Source organism: Verticillium nonalfalfae (genome assembly GCF_003724135.2).
Source record: "Verticillium nonalfalfae strain VnAa140/NRRL 66861 chromosome Unknown scaffold_12, whole genome shotgun sequence".
Taxonomy (NCBI): domain Eukaryota; kingdom Fungi; phylum Ascomycota; class Sordariomycetes; order Glomerellales; family Plectosphaerellaceae; genus Verticillium; species Verticillium nonalfalfae.
In genome coordinates this window covers 41,102-62,582 of record NW_021167237.1, presented here as the reverse complement: position 1 = coordinate 62,582, position 21,481 = coordinate 41,102, and the positions used below count along the sequence as shown (strand labels likewise).

At 57.0% G+C, this 21,481-nt stretch overlaps 7 protein-coding genes across 7 annotated transcripts; 5 read left to right on the top strand and 2 right to left on the bottom strand.

Annotated features, from left to right (window-relative positions):
* Nucleotides 1-702: 702 nt before the first annotated feature.
* D7B24_001059 (uncharacterized protein) lies at nt 703-3,114 on the top strand (the record flags this gene model as incomplete). Its single annotated transcript, XM_028635304.1, has 2 exons — nt 703-2,556; nt 2,611-3,114. The coding sequence occupies 2 exons, from the start codon at nt 703-705 to the stop codon at nt 3,112-3,114; spliced, it is 2,358 nt and encodes a 785-aa protein (XP_028497979.1).
* A 533-nt stretch (nt 3,115-3,647) lies between these two features.
* On the bottom strand, nt 3,648-6,013 carry PRT1 (Translation initiation factor 3 subunit b; the record flags this gene model as incomplete). Its single annotated transcript, XM_028635303.1, has 3 exons — nt 3,648-4,070; nt 4,139-5,681; nt 5,742-6,013. The coding sequence occupies 3 exons, from the start codon at nt 6,011-6,013 to the stop codon at nt 3,648-3,650; spliced, it is 2,238 nt and encodes a 745-aa protein (XP_028497978.1).
* A 775-nt stretch (nt 6,014-6,788) lies between these two features.
* On the top strand, nt 6,789-8,579 carry CCT2 (T-complex protein 1 subunit beta; the record flags this gene model as incomplete). The annotated part of the gene is made up of 4 exons (XM_028635302.1): nt 6,789-6,791; nt 6,855-7,009; nt 7,090-8,464; nt 8,520-8,579. The coding sequence occupies 4 exons, from the start codon at nt 6,789-6,791 to the stop codon at nt 8,577-8,579; spliced, it is 1,593 nt and encodes a 530-aa protein (XP_028497977.1).
* A 1,200-nt stretch (nt 8,580-9,779) lies between these two features.
* Nucleotides 9,780-12,476, top strand: D7B24_001056 (uncharacterized protein; the record flags this gene model as incomplete). Its single annotated transcript, XM_028635301.1, has 1 exon — nt 9,780-12,476. One exon carries the CDS (start codon nt 9,780-9,782, stop codon nt 12,474-12,476), a length of 2,697 nt encoding a protein of 898 aa, XP_028497976.1.
* A 2,383-nt stretch (nt 12,477-14,859) lies between these two features.
* Nucleotides 14,860-16,360, top strand: FAH12 (Oleate hydroxylase fah12; the record flags this gene model as incomplete). Its single annotated transcript, XM_028635300.1, has 2 exons — nt 14,860-15,892; nt 15,948-16,360. The coding sequence occupies 2 exons, from the start codon at nt 14,860-14,862 to the stop codon at nt 16,358-16,360; spliced, it is 1,446 nt and encodes a 481-aa protein (XP_028497975.1).
* Nucleotides 16,361-17,182: 822 nt separating this feature from the next.
* Nucleotides 17,183-17,827, bottom strand: D7B24_001054 (uncharacterized protein; the record flags this gene model as incomplete). The annotated part of the gene is made up of 1 exon (XM_028635299.1): nt 17,183-17,827. The coding sequence occupies one exon, from the start codon at nt 17,825-17,827 to the stop codon at nt 17,183-17,185; it is 645 nt and encodes a 214-aa protein (XP_028497974.1).
* A 2,547-nt stretch (nt 17,828-20,374) lies between these two features.
* Nucleotides 20,375-21,481, top strand: D7B24_001053 (uncharacterized protein; the record flags this gene model as incomplete). The annotated part of the gene is made up of 2 exons (XM_028635298.1): nt 20,375-20,597; nt 20,649-21,481. The coding sequence occupies 2 exons, from the start codon at nt 20,375-20,377 to the stop codon at nt 21,479-21,481; spliced, it is 1,056 nt and encodes a 351-aa protein (XP_028497973.1).

The following is a 21,481-nucleotide window of genomic DNA, read 5'->3' as shown; positions in this document are numbered from 1 at the left end:
TTGACAGCCTGTGGAGGCACACTTTCAGCAGTGGAGGCACCCACCAACAGTGGGCAGACCAACCATGGAGCTCCAGGACACACGTCTTATCCCTGTCCGGCGTCGATGCCCACTGGGCGCCCCCCCGCCCTCAGCCAGCACGGCTCCGCTGAATCAGGGGTAAGCAAGAGTCGAGACCGTCCAAAAGTCAGAGCCTCCGATCTGCCGCGTCTGCTGAGGCGGCCAGGCCTCCTGTCCGTGGGCCGCCCGGTCAATGGAGGGACAATTGAGGTCGCTCTCGCAAAGCCTCAGCCGCCCGTCCAGTGAGAGACGTCAACAGCAGCCCTGCGCCACACGTCAATCTCCTCCCCTCCTTGATCAAGAGTAGCAGCCTGGCAGCAGCGCCAGCTGTCACCGTCAATTCCAATTCAAGCAAAAACATTCAATCACATCTCCCTACGCCCCCACGACTAGTCGATAATGGAGGCAAGAGACCTCGCTGAACCCTGAACACTCCGACCAAACGTCCTAGCAAGAAACAACCGTTGCTGCCGATTCCGTACCCGACAGACCAACCATCACCATTGTCACATCACCAGACCCGCCGTCGCTTGCCTACCGCCTTGCCGCGCTCTTCTCCCACCTGTCGTGTCACGATCTACCCGCCCGCAATCTCCATCCATCTCCATTGCCGCCATGCAGACCGATTGAGCGGCGACTTCCATGTACCACGAAGAAGTAGCCGGGCCCATGGGCCGCCCGGCTTCCGCCAGTGCCGCTCTGGGGTCGCCTCCAGACATGACGGCCCTGGGCTCGTCCAAATCCTCCTCCTTCCAGTCCATGTCCCTCCACTCCGACGATAACAGCGTACTTGACGACGTGAGCCACTTTGAAGACATTGGCCTCGAGGATGATACGACCCTCGCTACCAAGACCTTCGCCAAACACCTGCGCGATCCTCACGCCCGACCTTCTGTCGGTACCCGGCCATCCAACCCCTACGGCCGTTCCTACTCCACCGAGCGATATCCTCCTCATCCCGGGTATGCGGTCGCCGCTGCGGCCTCTGCGGCAGAGCATGCAGCCACGACGCCGCAGTCGAGCACCAGTCTCACGAGCCTCACAAGCCCCATATCCCCTCCCGCGACGCGAGACCTCGCAGCAGGCGCAAAGGGACGAAGGAAACCCGAGATCGGCCCTGTCCCTCGTACACGGCCGGCCCTGTCCACGCTACAGACAGACCCGCGAACCTTCAACACCCGAAGCACCAGCCTCAATGCTCGCTCCGCCGACGGCCACAGGGGCATGCCCCATCCAAGGGGCCTTCTCAGTCGATCCGCCACGTCTCTCTCGTTCCCCAACCGCCGCCATCGCAGCCCGAGCCCCAACATGTCTCTTGTGCCGCGAGATCCGAACACGCTCATGCGTCCGCGGCGCGGCAGCTGGCAGTCAGACCGCGACAGGAAATCGGTTCTTGAACTGGAGAACGAATGTGACGACGACGACGACGACAACATCCCCGACGGCCTTCTTCTCGATAACGTCCCCATCTCGCCCCGTCCACAGGCTGAGCGCGCCTTCAGCCGATCCTCCTCTCGCGCGCCCTCCAGCGATAGGGCGCCCAAAGAGCGCGTGCGCAGCCTGGGCAACGGCACACCCGCCATAGCCATGGCCCAGGGCTCCCTCAAATCACCGACCTGGAAGACGGATGCCGATGCTGCCGCACGTTCCACATCCCCAGCCGCCGAACCAGACGACGTCGATATACCCGAGCCACTCAAGGCCCGCGCCAAGAGCTGGAGCGCCGTACATTCGGGGCTCAGCGCCGAAGCCAAGGCCTTGACGGAGAAGCTTGAGGAGCACGCCGACGACAGCGGTGACATTGATAGCTTCTCCTACGTCCGAGGTCGCAAGGAACAGCGGCATAAGTCGGCGCTACCAGATCTGCCTTCGCTGCGCCAATCAAACATGATGATTGACGCTATGCCCATGTCGAAGGAGAAGGAAGCTGTCCTCGGGCGTACGCGGCCCTCGTGGCTGCCACCGAAAGATCCAAACGAAGACAAGAAGCACTGGAAAGAATACGAGAAGATGATGGCACGAAGTGCGGAATCCGAGCGTCGACGGGAAGCAGAGAAGATGACGAAATCCAACGACCGTGACGTCACGGCCAATGGCTTGATGCGTATATGGGAAGACAGCATCATACCGCGGTGGTCAGATGCCATTAGGGAGCGGCGAACCCGCGAGCTTTGGTGGCGAGGCGTGGCCTCGCGAAGTCGAGGCGTAGTGTGGTCTCGCGCCATTGGCAACGAGCTCGGGTTGACGCCCAACTCGTTCAAGGCGGCGCTCGGCCGAGCGCATGATGTCGACAGTCGCGTCAAGGCAGGCAAGGGCGACACAGAAGACATCAGGAAGGAGGCCTGGCTTTCCAAGATTAGAGAGGATGTCAACGAGAATACGTGGCGAGATCTGCGTATTTTTCAGGTCGGCGGGCCTTTACACCAGAGCCTGGTTGATCTCCTCTCAGCATACGCCATGTATCGCAGCGACATCGGCTACGTAGCGGGCTGCAACGTGAGTAACCTGCCCCCTCCATGACCCTCCCCCGCCAGTGACTGACATGAGCAGACTGTCGGAGCTCTTCTCTTGCTTAATCTGCCGAACCCATCGTCGGCATTCATTGCTCTCGCCAATGTTCTCAACCGCCCGCTCTCGCTCGGCTTCTATGCATCGGACCCAGGCGCCAAGGCATCAGCCTACAACCTCGTCCTGCAGACGCTCCAGGTCAAATCTCCTGGATTGCATGAACACCTGACCCGCAACGTACCCGATGCCGACCCGGAAGTGTATCTCAACACCATCTTCACTGGACTCGGCACGTCGCACCTTGCTATGGACGAGTGCGCACGGCTGTGGGACGTGTATGTGTTTGAAGGTGATGCCCTCCTCGTCCGTGCCGCGACAGCCATGCTGCTACGTCAGGAGATGGCGCTATCGGGCACGCGCGACGGCGACGAGGTCCGCAAGCTCGTTGAGAGTGGACCGACGAAAAACGGCAAAGTTGCGCTGGCCGGCGGATCCGGTGATGAGGAAGGCTGGATGCGCTGGCTCAGGGAGGCCGGCAAGGCATGAAACCCCGTCTCGAGCGACAAGGCTCCGCGAGGGCCTACGTGACCTACGGCCGACTTGATGATTTTCTTTTTGGACAAAAAGAACGGAGGGGAGGAGGATTAATTATTGCGATGCTACCTGGGAACTTCGCTGGCGCCAATCTATGCACAGGGGAGGTGGTTGATATATGTTTGAGATGATAATGTATAGAGCAGAGGTTGGACATCTCGTCAACAAGAATCAATGGAGGAAACGGTGGGTTCCGTCCACTCAAATGATCGCCGACAGCTTTACGTTCACGTCTCATCGTCACCGCCACATAGCGTGTACCCAGATTTCTTTGTGAGAAGCGATGCCATGCGAGGCTTCTAATGCTCGTACAAAAAAATGACATTGCAATGTATCAGTCCATTATCCGCCTTGGCTGATCCTTCCGCCCGTCGTTGTCGTCGTTTGCCCCGAGTCGAACGCGTCATACCGAGAAGCCAACTGAAATTTTTGCCCCCGCCACCAGGCCACACCACACCAAACCCCGTCATCCTCATATGCTTCCTCTACTGCAGAATCTCCTCCGTCTCCTCGATGACCTCCTCCACAATCTCCTCGATGATCTGCTCTTCGGCGTCGGGGTTGGTGACCTTGGAAGCAAGCAGCTCGGCGATGGGGTCCTCGGGCAGTCCGAGGTAGGCGCGCTCCTCGACAAGCTCCTCCTCGATCGACTCGCGCCACGCGAGCCACTCGTCGAGCTGGCGGCGGCGGGCCTCGACGACCTCGCGGTCCGCGGACGCGCCACGGTCGGCGTCCTCCTGCTCGAACGTCTTGCTGTACTCGCGCAGGTTCTTGCGGATCTGCTTCTGTTCCTCCTTGGTGAGCAGCGTCGCGGGGCGCGGGCGCCAGAGGAATTGCTTGAACTTCTCCACATGCTCCTCACGTAGCTGTTCACCCTTGAAGTCGTAAATATGGTAGCCATTCTCCATCTACTAGGTGTTAGTCATCCATCTTTGGAGAGGGGGCATATAGATGCATGATGCGCAGGGATACTCACGCTGTGCTTCCACGAGGACGACCAGGTGGCGACGAAGCGACCGGAGGGGTCCCACTCAACGTCAGTCACGCCGTAGTGATCGGCCGTGTTCATGAGCTGAAGGTTGGCAGTCAGGTCCTTGTCTGACTCGGGCTTCTCGCCCTCAAAGTCGAGGTCGTAGAAGTCGAGGTCGGAGCTCTGCGTGTTGTGAACGGTAGCCACAACAACGAAGCGGCCGCGGGGTGACCAGTAGATGGAGTTGCTGTTCTTCTTGTCGAGGGTGCGCAGGTGCTTGAAGTTGCCAGGCGTAGGACCCTTGTTCTTCTCCGGGCAGAAGAAGGCGACCGATGTCTTGGGCGCGACGGCTGTGGGGCCGGCGGGCTCGGTGGTCGTGATGATGACGAAGCGGTCACCCTTGGGCTCCCAGGCAAAGTTGACGACGGTGTCCTTGATCGTGTCGACGACCTCGACGGGAACGCCCTTCTCCTTGACGCGGAAAATCTCGAGCGATGTGGCCTGTGACTTCTTCGACTTGGAATGCCTGTCGACCTTGACGCAGAGGAAGGAGGCGTCCGACTGCCAGTGAAGCTTGACATCGCTGACGCTGAAGAGGTTCAATGTCCTCACGATCTCCTTGGAGGGAATGCTCATGAGACCGACCTTGGCGGGGTTGCTGCCAATCTCGGGAGTCCAGTAGCAGAAGAGCTGCTCGTAGTTCTTGACGCCCTCGCGGTGAACGGTGGCGGGCGCCCAGTCAAAGTCCATGACACCGTCAATCTTGATCGTTGTCTTGTCGAGCAGGCCCATGCGGGGGAGCTCGTAAACAGAAATGGAGGAGCCCTGAGTCAGACGGGCGACGTACTTGTCATCGGCCGACCACTTGAACGCAGGCCAGGGGGACTTGCGCTGCTTAGCGACGCCATCATCGCCCTCAGCACCGGGGACGTCAAGGCTCGCGAAGGATCGGAGGGGCTTGGACGTCTCAATGTCCCAAATGACGTAGTTCTTGCCGTCATCGTCCACAGAGAGCGCCGGGTGGCCGTCCTCGGGAATGGAGATGGGGCGAGCGGACCAAGTGACGATGTACTTCTCGTTGGGGGAGAAAGCGATGAGGTTGACAAAGGGGTGCGCGAACCGCCTTTGCCTGGACCAGGAAGCGCCGCCCCAGAGCTGAACACCTTGTGCGTGAACTGAAGTCAAATATGTGCCGAGGGGTGACCACTGGACGAAGCTCTCGGTCCAGTGCTGACGATCGACCACGGTCTCGGCGGGCTCCTTCTCGTTGTTCCAGCAGACGCCAACGGACTCTCCGCGGTACATGACGAACTGGTCGCGGCCACGGCCACTGGGGTCCTTGAGCCACCATCGGAGGTGCTCCTTCTCCTGGAACTCCTCAATTTGAGGAGGGGTGTAGTCCTCGTCAACGCGGCCCTCGCGGCCGTAACGGTCAATGTCGGTCAGCTTGTTGACACGCAGGATGTGCTTCTTGTCGAGGGCAACCATGTCGAGGCCCCTGACGGCAGCGGCGGCCTCGCCGGCGGAAGAGTATTCGACAAAGGCGAATCTGTGAGACTTGTGAGCAAAACGGCGAGCTGTGAGACACATGTCGTTGGGGTGCGCCTACCTTAGAGACAGGCCATCCTCACCCATGGGCATGAAGATGAGGTCCTCTCGCGTCTTGCCGACCTGGTTCAGTTTCTTCAGCAAGAACTTGACCAGCTTGGGCTTCTGCTCCTCGGTGACGGCAGGAAGGCCATCAATGACGACAAACGTGTCGTAGCCATGCTCGAGTTGCACCTCGTACTTCTCGCGCAGGTCGGAAATATCGATCTCTTCCTCATCGTACTCGTCTTCGTCGAGGTCTGCCTCGCGAAGGTGCTCGTAGGACGGCGCCATGATTGCGGTTGCGAGTCGGGTGATGCGTTCCTGTGAACGGTGCCTATCGTCGTCGAGCTGGTTTTGGTGTGATGGGTATGTGTTTGTTGGAAGCGGTGTCGACCAAACGATTATTGTCTATTGCTGGTGTTGCCCCGCAAATGCAATGTGGGATGATCGATCGGTGGTGGGCGCGCAAATGGGAAGGGATAAGGCGCTCTTCCTTGGTTGTATGATGGCAAGACGATCTGGCGGTAAAGTGCCTGATGTCAGTGAGCAGTCGAAAAGCCTTGAGTCGAGGGCTATCCTTGCGCACCTTGAGATCTGCTGCTGAGGGGATTCGCGAGAGGTCCGAGACGTCTGTCTTTTTTTCGGCTGGCAATTTTTCGGGCACCAGGCAAGCAGCCAAATGTGTGGGCTCCAGGGGCAGTTGCGCTGAGAGGCGTGGGAAGGACCCCGCTCGGCCCCGCGCTGGTCACATGACGCACAGCTCAGCCACTGCCCACGTCTGTCAGCCACGCGAACACGTCCCAGGCTCCTGCCAGAAGTGCCCAAAGACGGTGAGCTCAGGTAAGCTCCCACTCACCCCGAGCCCCACCAACGAGGGGACAGGGCAGGCTGAACCAAAAATTTCCAGAAGCTCCTAGATCACCACATCGGGGTAAGGTACCAGGCATATCGACGACCCCCTTCTGCCCATTTCTGCCCACACACACGATACGGCGAGAAGAACCCAGCGGCACGTCTCCCTGTCATACCGAGTCGAATCGCACGCATTCTGCGACATTTTCACATTATGGTACGTTTTCCGTTGAGACCTGCCCCCCCTTGTCCTCGGCCCTGCTAACCGTGCCCTCTGCAGTCGTCTTTCAGCCCGACTCAGATCTTCGCAGATGGCACGACCGAGGAGAAGGGCGAGAACGCTCGCCTCTCTGCCTTTGTCGGCGCCATCGCCGTCGGTGATCTTGTGAAGAGTACGCTCGGCCCCAAGGGCATGGACAAGATCCTGCAATCCGGGTATGTCTGCCTACCCCTCCTACACCGTTGCAGTTGCCCCTATCGATTTCGGTGGGCGCTTTGGCTGACAAACAGCCCAGCTCTACTGGTGAAATCATGGTTACAAACGACGGCGCGACTATCCTCAAGTCCATTGCGCTCGATAACGCGGCCGCGAAGGTGCTTGTCAACATTTCCAAGGTGCAGGACGACGAAGTCGGTGACGGCACTACATCCGTGGCTGTCCTCGCCGCCGAGCTGCTGCGCGAGGCCGAGATTCTCGTCAACAAGAAGATCCACCCCCAGACCATCATTGAGGGTTACAGATTAGCAAGCCAAGCTGCCCTGAAGGCGCTGGAGAACGCTGCCGTCGACCGCAGCAACAACCCCGAGGCTTTCCGCAAGGATCTGGTTGCTATCGCCAGGACCACGTTAAGTTCCAAGGTCCTTGCCCAGGACCGTGATCAGTTTGCCGAGCTCGCTTGCGATGCCGTCTTGCGCCTGAAACAGTCATCGGACCTCAGCCACATCCAGATCATCAAGAAGGCCGGCGGTAAGCTCAGCGATTCGTACCTTGACGAAGGCTTCATCCTCGACAAGAAGATTGGTGTCAACCAGCCCAAGCGACTCGAGAATGCGAAGATTCTCGTCGCCAACACGTCTATGGACACGGACAAGGTCAAGATCTTTGGCGCTCGCGTCAAGGTCGGTTCGACGAGCAAGCTGGCCGAGCTTGAGAAGGCGGAGAAGGACAAGATGAAGGCTAAGGTGGAGAAGATCAAGGCACATGGCGTCAACTGTTTCATCAACAGGCAACTTATCTACAATTGGCCTGAGCAACTCTTCACAGATGCCGGCATCATGTCGATTGAGCATGCCGACTTTGATGGTATCGAGAGGCTGGCGCTGGTCACTGGCGGCGAGATCACTTCCACTTTTGACCACCCCGAGCAGGTTCAGCTGGGTCACTGCGACCTGATTGAGGAGGTCATCATCGGCGAGGATACTCTGGTCAAGTTCTCGGGTGTCGGCGCGGGCGAAGCTTGCACCATTGTTCTGCGCGGTGCGACCGACCAGCTGCTGGACGAGGCGGAGCGCAGCTTGCACGATGCCCTAGCCGTGCTATCACAAACAGTCAAGGAGCCCAGGACAACGCTAGGCGGCGGGTGTGCCGAGATGGTCATGGCCAAGGCTGTTGAGGGCGCCGCCACCCGTGTCGAGGGCAAGAAGCAGATGGCTGTGTCCAGTTTCGCCACGGCGCTCAGGCAACTGCCGACTATTCTTGCCGACAACGCGGGTCTGGACTCGGGTGAGCTGGTGGCACGTCTTCGAAAAGCCATTTACGACGGCATGACCACCTACGGGCTCGACCTGATGTCGCCTGGGGGTGGCGTTGCTGATATGCGGGATCTTGGCGTCGTAGAGAGCTATAAGCTGAAGAAGGCGGTGGTGTCCTCCGCAAGTGAGGCGGCAGAGGTGAAATCATATAATCCACAGTATTTATTGTGCCTCTTAGCTAACAGATTAACAGCTTCTCCTCCGAGTCGACGACATTATCCGCGCAGCGCCGAGGAGGCGGGAGCGCGCTTAGGCGGGTAATGCGATACCAGCGAATGGTGCCGCTGAAGGGTTCACGAGTTGATGATGATTGAGCGATGGAATCCTTGTACAGACGATTAGAGGTCGCGCGCAAGTGAGGTAGATCCCAACAGCATGGTAGACAAAACGAACCCTGCCAGACAAAAGAGTCGCTGCGTGCAAGTGTAATAGGGATGGCTCGCCTCCAAGCGTTGGCTTGTACTCTTTGGGGCACATGCAGCGTAGATCCGGGGACACGACTGATGACTACCCCTCGCCGGCTTGCCTATTAGAGGTCGGTGTTAGTGAGCCGTTGCACCCGGAATTGTCAAGAGACTGCCGTTTATCTTGCGAAAGCATGTGATGTGGCATTGTGTCAATCTCGAGGTGAATCTCGCCCTGGAAACATGCATGCATTGCTTACCCCAGGGCCCCGATTGAGGCAAGCTGCACGGCGTATCACGATTTGGCGTCCCCCCCCTCCCCCGGGGCTGACAATTGGCGTTACACGGCATAGTGACCTGATGGAGGAAGTCTCGTAACAACAGATTTACTCAAGGAGGAGAACTGCGGGTATTTGGCGGACTCATATACTAGTGCTGATCCTACCCACCAAATACGCATGGTCATCGTCATTCCTTTCGTATTGCCCAAATATATGACTAGGCAGCCACCGCAACTTGCGTTCACGTCTTTATTCCTGCTCAACTTGCCTATAACTTTTACTTATTGTGTGTCGTCGCGCTTGGGCTACACAATGCTGTCATTTGACTGATGGCCTCTTTTACGTCGAGTCCATGACCGCCAGCAAACGCGCCTACCAACGTATCGGCGCAACCAAAGTATGCCAGGCCGCTTCCTATGCTTATCCATGGGAACCAATACCGCGGCTTTTGAGTATATAGCTTCTCAGCAGTCAGTCGTCGCTCTACTATCTGTCTCATGCGAGAATGATGGTGGATTCGCAAGTCCGTGCCAGCTTGGCTCTCTCGTTGGTCTTCCCCGTCCCGACCATATGCCACTGCCGTCATAAGCATGGTCGACATTGATGCTTTATAGTTTCTTTCTTTTTGGCGTTGCCTGCCTCTCGCTGCGTTATAATTCGAGCGCTGCATTCGGTATGACTGACATGAACTGTGATGCAAGCGAACTGGTCACAAAAGCTGACCTACACCCAGAGAGACCCATCCATTTTGCGATTCTGACCTTTCTGATGTCTGGAGGAGCCATTGCAGCAGCAGGGAGGTTCAAGGAGACCAACAAGTCCCATCTGGGTACATGTGACCCTGATACCACGCATCCCATTGCCAAGCCGACGTGGCAGGCCTACATCGACTCGACCTCTGACAGTGTCCGCACCCCTTCTTTCCGTGGCACTTGTTTCGCTGTCAGCGGCATCGTTGTGCGTGTGTTGCTGACTTGGCGTGTCATTCGTACCGTGCACTGCTCAAGTACTAGCTACGAGACTCTACTCCCATTATTCACAACAATTTACGCCGCCAGCCTGCTAAAGCCGATGCAATCAGGCAAAGCCGTCAGCGACCGAAGCGGCGGTTGGAGGGCCAAGCTGGCCTACGCCCAATACCCCATATTTGCGCTCATCTGGGCACACGCTTCACGGGTCACCATCAGGCTGACCTCGTCTTCAGCAGGGGCTATATGCCCAGCTGGATCCCTTCGCTGGGAGCCTTACACGCCCCTCGCCCAGTGCGTTACCGTGCTCGTTGATGCCATGCTCGTCACTCAGGTGGCTGAGAGTAGACGACACATCTCCAACGCATGGTACCGCACTGCGCACATTTTGTTAGCCTCAGCCGGGGTGCTAACCTTCCTGGCCATGTTCTCGTTCTATCATCCTCGAAACATCCGATGGGCTTTGATGCTTGACTATGTGGCTGTACGCGACCTTCTCGTCGATGGTTCGACTGCTTGTGTCACTCTTCTTACCGGCATCTATCTTCTCTCCTGTATGCACCCGAGCACACTTGCACTCTCCATGACTGCTGTTGCCACTTACACGCATCATCTAGCTCGTACATTGGCGAGCGCACCATCGATCAATCAGTCTCTGATGACTGTCGCAGTTATCAACACTGTTCTCACCCCAGTTATACTCCTGAGCCTAGATCCTCGGGCCGCCACCGTCACGGGACTGCCTGCCAGCGATGTCCGTCTAGTTCGCTTCCTCGCTAGGTCATACGTTGTCCTCATGGGTGTCCTCTTTGGGGCCTTTCTCGTGTGTTCTCCAGATGTAGTGCTGGGCGGCGCCATCTCCATACAGGATCTCATCAGTGCAGCCAACGTCCGCTCTGACCACTGGGTAGCTCAGGCGAACCGCAGCACATCTCTCGTGGAAGCGGTGGAAGAATATCGTCGGCGTTATCAGGTGTCGCCGCCACCCAATTTTGACAAGTGGTACGAGTATGCGACGATACAGGAGTCGGTTGTCATTGATGACTTTGGCCAGATCAGCACCGACTTGAAGCCTTTTTGGGGGCGTTCGCCGGCTGCCCTCCGCGAGCAGACGAGGCACATGCTGTCGTACACGCCATGGCTCAGCATGGCAGGTATCAAGATCCGAAATGGCACGGTTAAAATTATGCCGGGCGTGCCCGGCTCCCACGCCTGGATGATGTCAGCCATGCGCGAGATGATTGAACCATTTGCACAACACCTTCCCGACTTGGACTTTGTCATGAACCTCAACGACGAGCCAAGAGTGGCCGTTCCGTATGAAGTCATGAATAAGCTCCAGGCAGATTCGCGATTGGCTCGATCAGAGCTTGCCCTGAGGGAAGAACTACGTCCCTTTGATGCCTCTCGAACGCCCACGTGGCCCGAGGTCGAGCTGCGAGACAACATGGATCCATCACCCTACTTCACAAACGAGTTGCGCAACCAGATCTACTACAGTTTTATAGCGCCTGCATGCGCACCGGCATCAGCCGCAAGGAACTGGCGTTGGTGGAGTCGCCGAGACGCTTGTCCCGCCTGTGTTGCACCGCATACAGCTTCCATATTTGAAAGCGCCTCGCGCGTCGTTATGAACTGGACGAACGCGACAGATTTATGCCATCAACCAGATCTCGCCTACCTACATGGATTCCTCCTGTCGCCAGCTGCAGTTATGCCGACGAAAATGGCGTTTCCTGTGTTCAGTCAGACAAAGGCCGAGGGGTTCGCTGACATCTTGTTGCCTTCGCCTTGGAACTTCAACGATAAGACCGCATATGCCGACGACAAAGGGGTTTTGTGGGAACAGAAGGAGAATACTCTGTTTTGGCGCGGATCAGCGTCTGACGGCTATGCAGCACGCGGGTCCTGGCAGACTTCATTGCGTGCCCGGCTCGTCCATGCAGCGTCTCATCTCCCACCGTTGACGGCGAGCAACCCGGGATATGACCATGAGCTACCAAGGGTCGACATTGGTTTTGTGGACGAGTTCCAAAAATGCCACCAAGACGACTGCCGCTCCGAAGAGACAGCATTCTGGGGGGCTGGCGCCGAAAAGCCTCCCCTTGAGCGAGTTCCGTTCGAGCAGCACTGGCAATATCGACACCTGATGGACCTCGACGGCGCGGGCTTCAGTGGTCGCTTCTTGCCGTTCCTACGGAGTCGGAGTCTTGTCTACCGCACGGGGCTGTTCCGGACGTGGTTCGGGGAGCGGGTACACGCGTGGCGACACTATGTACCGGTGGACGTGCGCCTGCATGAGCTCTGGGATCTGTTGCGTTTCTTTGGCGGGGACAGGGGAGGAGCGGGGCTGGGGCAGAACATCGCCATGGAGGGCAGGGCGTGGGCGGCTCAGGCGTTGCGCAAGCAGGACATGCAAGTGTACATGTTCCGGCTGTTGCTGGAATGGGCACGGTTGGTAGACGACCAGAGGGACAGCCTTGGATATGTTACATGAGACGCTTGAGTTTCCGTGATTGAGGCGAGGCAGTCTGATACCATCAAAGGGGGAAAGAGCAGCCGCCTTGGCCATTCTCCCGCGTCGGGGTAGATCCTCGATCGACAGTTCTCTAGCCTACTGTGCCCGGTTTTCCAGCCATACCACAAGGAGGGGGGTGGCTTGCGGATTGTCATAAACCTTGGCCATTAGGAACTCCATTGTGGTGTGACGTGGAGTGATCCTGGGTAGACACCAGGGCGGAGGTTGTTAGTGAAAGCAGGCGACAACCGTTCGACTGTCAGACGAGTCGTGCGACGCTCTATCTCTCTCTGTCCAGCTGTTGGTACTCCTCGGGCCACGATCCATCGATTCAGCCTTGGTGAGAAGATTTTGATGATGTGACCATCATTGAGTGTATATTCTCAGCGGCAATGAAATCACATGCCAAGTGGTCAGATTTGGCGCTGACGGTCGGTAAGGAGAAGATCGGATGACGGAACAAATGGCCGAAGAGGGTGTGGACCACGTGGGGGGGGGGGGGGGGTGATCTCTCAGAGTGCAGTGAAGAGCGTTCACACTGGACGATTCGGCATCCTGCCTGAACCGAGAGTTTAAGGTGATCGAGACGTGCCTTGCAGACAGCAGTACCAAAGATGGACAGCATTGTGTCCTCGGAAGTGACTGTCACATGCCTCCAATCTTTGGTCAAAGAAGGGAGGTCGGCCAGTGAGTACCGCTCATGCGCCTTGCCCCGGCCGATGCCCAGGCCCGGAGCGCCGACTACGCCCCAACAAAAAAAACCCTGCGAGTACCCGAAGTTTGTCTCTACATCCCCAACAGAAATGCATACCCGCAGGAGCCTGAACAGAGAACGGTAACAAGGCCATCCAACTTTGCAGCGACGAAGGCAAAAAGGGGGGAGGGAGGGGGAAACGCTGCCCCTCATTGCTGCGATTTTCGCATGCTTCTCCACTCTGAAGCACGCCAGATGCCTCCGTCTTGAGCGCCAGCATGCTCATCCTGCGACCGTGTCAAACGGGACATTCCCCGCTCGCGGTGCCTGGGCATTGAAAGGATCTTGCCTTCTAGAAATCAAGTTCCCGCTCGCACGCTTTGAGGGACTGGTGAGCTAGCTAGCGCAGCTGACTCGAGGGCAAGAGGCAGCCCGGTCCCATAGAGGCAAGAGACGGCCAGACAGGCTTTTTAGGACGACGGGCCAGGGAGAGACCGGGATGAAACAGCCCAATGGCAGTGGCATCAAAAGTCTTGGAAGCTCTGCCACGCAGGCGGGACGATCGATGAGCAGGGGACGTCTGAGGATTCGATTTGTTAACGAACCAAAGACTTAATTCGCCTGCTTGTTCTCAGGGCTTTGAAAGCTGCAGCAGATGGCCAATGTGGATTTGATGCTGAGAATGATACTGTGTACAAAATTGAAGTACTCGTCGCTGTCTGAAGAGCGGTGTGTTGTCAGTTGGTGCAGTGCGAAGTACCTGGGTTCCATGCATTCGCTGGCAGTGGACAAGCAATGGCTGGCTGGCTGAGGTGAAGCAGCATGATGTGACCACTGTCACAGGCCAAACACATCGTCATGCTTGTCACAAGCCAATTGCACAGATGAACGGTGCCATGTTTGCAATACTGTGCATTGTCTCTTTTTCTCACGTTCTACCATGTAGGTAGCTTCATCAACAGCAATACATCCAGGCAGTGGTCAGCGACCGAGAAGCGGAAAGGTACTTGCAGCGAGATATCGATGACCTTCCAAAGGCACCCAACTCGCTGGGCAATGCGCCCAGCGTGGCGGTCTTCAGGGTCGAAAGCTTGACAACATCGAAGTACCTTTTCTTAGCGCGGTCGGGCCTACCGTCCCTGCCATTGGCACCCTGCTCCTACCACCCCTGGCGACCCCACGTCTTCTCAACAAAACGTTGGGGGAACGGGGCTGCTCCTGCTCTCCTGGAGTCGCCGTAGTTCTGGATGGCGGAAGGCGATGACCCTTTCGGCACCTCCTGTCTTTCGCCATCCCCCGTCTCGGTACATGCCATTTTCAAGAATTGATAGAGGATGGCGAGGAAGGGTACATGGCACGATAGTAGTCCTAGGTAGCGCCACGCACACCCCGCCGCACTGTTCAAGACTTTCCATCCTCGTCTCATGCTAACCTGACGCCTGTCCCTCCGCCTCCCCTGAACTTGCCGCTCGTGCCCCGGCTGTTTTTACATCTAAATAAGTTTTCCCTCTCTTTTCGAATACCTGTTTCAAAGAACATCTCCTTCTTTTATTTGGTTGTGTGGCTCTTTCCTTCCTCTCCTTTCTCCTCTCCCGCCCCCCCTCATCTTGCCCTCACCTGGTATCCGTCAACAACCTCGAGTCGGTATCTCCAAGAGCCACCTGTACCATGGCTGCGACCACATCCTCGTTGCCGGCCAAGGCCAACCCTCAGCTTCGCCGCACCGCCAACTCTACCGAGGCTGATCTCTCCTCCCCCTCTACTGCCGTGGCTTCGCCCAACGACTCGCCCCGACCCTCAGCTTCGTCCACTTCGCTGTCTTCGCTCTCCTCCATCGATGCTTCTGGCGAGAAACCCAACTACGGCGTCCTCCTCGACACGTACGGCAACGAGTTCACCCCGCCCGACTTTACCATCAAGGACATCCGCGATGCCATCCCTAAGCACTGCTTCGAGCGCTCTGCACTCAGGGGCTACGGCTACATCGCCCGTGACATGGTTCTCCTCGCCACCACGTTCACCATCTGGCACAACTTCGTGACGCCGCAGTACATTCCCTCGTACCCTCTCCGTGTCGCTCTTTGGGCCGTGTACACTATCCTTCAGGGTCTTTTCGCCACCGGTCTCTGGGTCATTGCCCACGAGTGCGGCCATGGCGCCTTCTCCGACTCAACTCGCGTCAACAACGTCACCGGCTGGTTCCTCCATTCTGCCCTCCTTGTGCCCTACTACAGCTGGCAAATGTCCCACAGCAAGCACCACAAGGCCACCGGCAACATGGAGCGCGACATGGTCTTTGTGCCCCGTACTCGTGAGGAGCACGCCACTCGCCTCGGTACCATGGCTCACGAGCTTGCTGAGCTGACTGAGGAGACGCCTATCGCCACCCTGCTTCACCTCGTCGGCCAGCAGCTCGTCGGCTGGCCCAGTTACCTAGTCAACAACGTTACCGGCCACAACTACCACGAGCGTCACCGTGAGGGCCGTGGCAAGGGCAAGCATAACGGTTTCGGCGGTGGCGTCAACCACTTTGATCCCCGCAGCCCCCTGTACGAGAACCGCGATGCTTGGAGGGTCATCATGTCTGATGTCGGTCTTGCTATTGCCATTGCCGGCCTCTTCTACCTCGGTAACACCTTTGGCTGGAAGAACTTGGCCGTCTGGTATTTCATCCCCTACTTGTGGGTGAACCACTGGCTTGGTATGTCCATCATCTCTCGCTCCCTGTCCTGGTCGTTAGCTAATTCGTCCTGCAGTTGCCATTACTTTCCTTCAGCACACCGATCCCTCGCTTCCCCACTACACCGGCGAGCAGTGGAATTTCGTCCGCGGTGCTGCCGCTACCATTGACCGAGAGATGGGCTTTGTCGGTCGCCACCTGCTCCACGGCATTGTTGAGACGCATGTCCTTCACCACTACATCAGCTCCATCCCCTTCTACAATGCCGATGAGGCCACCGAGGCCATCAAGCCCGTCATGGGCAAGCACTACCGTGCTGATGTCCGCGACGGTCCCTGGGGCTTCATCCGCTCGCTTTGGACCTCAGCACGCTCGTGCCAGTGGGTTGAGCCCAGCGTGGGTGCTGAGGGTGCCGGCAAGGGCATCCTGTTCTTCCGCAACCGTAACCACATTGGTGTGCCGCCCATGGGCCGCACGGACAAGCAGTGATCGGATTGGACAGTAAACAATTTTGGACGGTCCTGATTATGGATCCATAGCCTCGTGATGATGGTATGGTGGTACGCATCAATCACAATGGGCCTGTATATTCGAAGCGTTCCACATTGGTGGTTTGGAGTTCGCGTAACATCTGATTTTGTCTCGTCACGGACGATTGCTTGACTGGGCGTGTCGCTGCGTTGGACCTATCGGGTCCTGGAGGGCCGGGTGGCTCTTGGTAGCCTGCCATCAAGTATGTCCACCAGTGCCAGCGCTTGTTCCAGGGCGATTTTGCATTTACTTCTGAAGTTGGTTGTTAGACATAGAATGCAACGGCAAGCAGGAGAGAGAGGAAGAAAGGCGAAAAGACTTTAAACGAATTGACGATTTTTCAAAGCTATATCTGAGATCAGTCCTGTGTTGCAAAGAGATGCGAGAAGCGTAATGACGGGCAACACTGCGACAAAGATACGTGTGCATGCTAAATTCTGGGAAACGACAGCCAGTACGATGACCAAAAGTCTGGTCATATAGGACCTGGGAGAGAGGAGGGGGGGGGGGACATGGGGTCAAACTTCCGGTGGTGCCGGTCCTTTTCACGACCCCTCGCCAGCCGAAAGCGGGGTGGTGGTCCAGTCCCAAGACGTCACGCACCACTGACTTGACACGGACGTCTGACGGTTGCGATATCTGGTTCGTCAACATTTCACGGTCCTCAACATGTCACTGCATTGTAGATGGTAGCTTCTGTGTCAGGGGCCTCGTCATTGTTTCGTGAAATCATCAGACTAGCTGTGCCAAGAAGGCACAAGGAACACATAGGCCAGGTGGCTAGCCCACCGTCACCTCGATGGCGTCGCTCTTGAACTCGCCACCAGATAGCACAGAGTCCCCAAACTGCAGCTTCTCCAACTCTTCAGGCGTCAGCTTATCAGCTGTCGTCGGCCAGACGCTGGACCAGGAACCCTTAATGTAGATGCTGGCCTTCCCACCAAGCTCGCCGACAGGCACGGCAGGCTCCTTAAGAACGAGGTCCTGGGCGCGGCTCTCGCCCGGCTGGAGGGTGACGAGGTTGTCAGGCTCGGGCGGCATGACGCGACGGAACTGCACGATTGGCAGGTCGAGGGGCTTGTCGGCGCCGGCAGGGGTAATGGAGAGGAGGCCAAGGGCGATGGCGGCGGGGTCGAGGGGCGACTCCCAGGTGAGAATCGTCAGCGGGCTGTCGTAGTTGTTGGTCACTTTGACAGCGAGCGTTGGCGGCGACGTGGCCGTCTGGCGAATGTCGACGGCGAGCTTGGAAAGGGCGTCCGGGTGGTCTTTGCTGACAGCCATGGCTGGGGAATCGGGTGCTGTGCGGGATGCGCTGGTGGTCCTGGTTGTGCTACCGCTGCTGTAGCGCCAGAGGGTGATGGCCGCTACAAAAGCGAAGACAATGATAGCAGCGCGGAATGGGTTGTTGCGGCTTTGGGAGCTCATGCCGTGCTGTAACAAGGACTGAAGATGAGAAAGTATGGAATGTAACTTTGAGCGCAGGAGGGGAAGGCCTGTTGACTCCTGACAATGTCTATGCTCGCTGCCTAGCGACCCGATGACGTCAAGGTAAATACGGGGCTCTGCCGGAAATGTCCTGGATGAAATGGTGATGTGCCAAGTTCTTTTCACTCAGTTGGGAGTCTCCCAATATCGCAGGATTTGTCGGGAAATGCGTGTCTTGACCAAAATCGATCAAAGGCCAGTCGCCAATGGGGAAAGACGGACAGATCGACAACGCTACCAACATGCACTAGCACTAAGCTCGGGTGCTGGTCGAATTGCGGTTGAGTTCTGCTGATCTTATGGGCGAAATCTGTAGGCCTTGGTGAAGCGCTGGGGCTAACAGAAAATCGAGTTCAGCGACAACAGCATGGGGCGGTTGGTGGGATTTAGATGATTTGAGAGAAGGTCGATGGTGCCCTGATCTGCCAGATAAGCTTGTTCTGTGGCTGACCACCTGTCTACTTTCTTCACAGCAACGGCCCCTCGACACCCCCAGAAGTACATAGTATGGCATTCGGGTTCGTACTCCACCTTTGTCCCACACCTGCTCTTTCTGGGCAAAGACGACAGTCTACTGCCGACGCAGGCGGCAAGGCTCCTCTCACTGTCGATGATGTGGCCCGTCGTCCATGGAGGCTTTTCTGGTTGCCTATCGGAGACACGACCTTGTCGGGCCACGGCACGAAAACGGAAGGTCGACAATGACACGCCACACGCCAATGGCAGATGACGACCATCATGACACCCAAACATGACTCCTGCTCCCAAATCTCCGAACCACGCGCCTCTGGCAGTCTCTCGACCACAGCATGCTTCCCCACAACAATCGGCGGCTTTCCCGCTTCATGCCGGCGAACCCCAGTCACCCGCGCTATATCGCGGCTGCACCTCCGTTCGTGAGGCTCCTCATGAGACAACGACAACAGTTATCACAGCAACAGAAACTTGGGCTTTTGCGGTTCGTCTCGCTAGGCCACCTATCGCCTGGAAAGAATCATGAACCCACCGTGGGGGATACTTGACGACAATATTAGAGATACGCCAGCGGGGTCGTTTCTTCTGCCGAAACTCGTCCCTGGCCCTCGCTTTGACTTGTATCCCCGTCATGTTTGGCAGTTGTCTGCTAGCATGGTGCTGCACTAATTGTAAGCGGCGCGCCTGCCGACTCATGATACTCATGTCGATGCTGTTCATCATCATTCATCATGATCCCGAGGGACGGGTTCATCGTCATGGACTGACTCTGCCTTTTCGGCAATAAGCAGTCTTATCTAACCACCACGCTGATGTCTCAATTGACTGGGAATCCGGCGATGCCGGCACACTGGTGACAGACCAGATCACCTCACAACTAGGCCACGCTCCGTTGTTTGAGCTGCCGCTAACAAGAACAAAGAGTATACGGGTAAATGTTGTGGTTCCTGGTCCTCGGTCCCAGTGGCGCTTCCCTTGACAGGAGCTTGGATGCTTCCGGACAGCGCTTTTGACCAACTGACGCCCATGAGGTCTTTCTCTAACCCCTCAGCCCCATGTCCACATGCAGGCTTCCCATTGCTGGTTCAAGACGGCTCCGCGTCATAAGGCTTGGCTGTCGATCTGTCAACGGTGCTGCGCGGCGGCTCCTGCTTTTCATTGGAGGTGGCAATTATGTAACGAAGAATTTCCCAGCACGGCTCAGTCCATCCTTCGTCCATTTGGAAGCGACATGGCCCCTTCATTGGGGCGTTTCGTCTCAAAGTCTACGTGTTCTGGCCCGTCGATCTGTCTGGGTGCCCTTCTGCTGCCCTGGAGCCCTTTGTTGGTAGTATAGTCGACCTCCCAGTCGGAGACATGATTGGCGTTCCACGGTTCCGCTCCTTTGTCCATCCCAGAAGCGCGCAGTGGCTGCGCACATGAGACGATTGGGCTGGAGGCGAGGGTGCAGTGCTCTTGGGTACCATATTGACTTCCAGTTCTTCAGAAAGATTCGGTACTCTGATCTATAAAAGCTAATGATGAATACTCAAGCTGTCAAGGCACAATAGCGGTTAGTCGCCGGGATCGTGTTCTGAAAGTGAGTCTCTAAACGGTTATACCGCCGGAACTCGGTGACAACCTACCGGAGTCCACCAGCGTAAACAGATTGCCGATGACCTTGATGCTAGTGCCTCGGCGACTCCATGATTTTTCTGTTCCCCCACACTATCGCCGGCTAGGTCTTTGTCAGGAGCACCGCCTTTCTGGCTTCCTCATTTCGTTAGGCTCTACCTTGGGATAGCTGACGCTCCTCGGATGGTGCGGTACGGTGCTTTGCACGAGTATCCTGTTCGGGCACATATGCCCAACTCTTGTGATGCGATGTATATAAGAATCCGCGTCCATCCCTTTTGTTGATGAGTTTCTCTTGCAACCCAGCCTCGGCCATTACCATCCTGTGTCACTCCTTTAGTCTTCTTCTCTCCAGTCAACACTTCTTCTATAGTCCTTGCCGCCGCCTTCGTCGTCGTCATGAAGCTTCTTACTGGTCTTTCCGCCCTGGCCTCGCTGGCGAGTGCCGCTTCTGTCGACCTCGCCAAGCGCGATACACCCCTCGAGGTCAAGCTTGAAAACTCTGGAAATTCGGGTGTCAAGGCTTACCTTACCAACAATGGAGCCGACGCCGTCAAGCTCTTCACTACTGGTACATTTCTCGACGAGAAGGCTGTTGAGAAAGTCGAGGTCTACTCTGCTGGTATGTCCGCTATGACATATGCAGCAAATTCATGAAACTAATGTGTTCCAGACTCCAAGCTCGCCTTTGATGGTATTCGAATCACCGTCTCGACTGTGGGTCTGACTGAAGAATCCTTCAAGATTGTGAAGGCGGGCGAGACCATCGAGATGGAGTTCGATGCTGCTGAGTTGCACGACCTCAGCGCGGGCGGCGACTACGAGATCCTCACCAAGGGAGCCTTCTCTACTGCCGAACTCGACTCAACTGTCATCTCGGGTGTTCTGCCGTACAGCAGCAACAGCCTCAGCAGCAAGGTGGATGGCATCAAGGCCGCCACCACCCACAAGAACTTTCAGGATATTGCCAAACGCACCACCGTTTCCAGCGACTGCACCGGCACCCGCCGTTCGGCCACCATCACCGCCATCAACAAATGCGCTTCGTTAGCATCCGCTGCTCGCGCCGCCGCCATATCGGACACTGCCCGCCTGCAGGAGTACTTCAAGAGCAGCAGCTCCAGCGTCAGCAGCCGGGTCGCCGCCGTCTTTAGCCGTATTGAAGAAGAGTGTGGCTCCACGACTTCTGGCATCTCGACATACCACTGCACCGACGTCTACAACTCTTGCAAGCCCGGTGTCATCGCCTATACGCTGTCCTCGCAGAGCTTCATGGTCAACTGCGACAAATTCTTCAACCAGATGCCCCCTACTAGCAGCCGCTGCCATGCTCAGGACCAACAGACGACCATCCTGCACGAGATGACACACCTGAGCCAGATTGCCGGCACTTCCGACTATGGTGGTTATGGGTACAACTTTGTGCAGAGCCTGACCGCCGCTCAGAACCTTAATCACGCCGACACCTATACGCTATTTGCTCAGTCCATCTTTGCTAGATGCTAA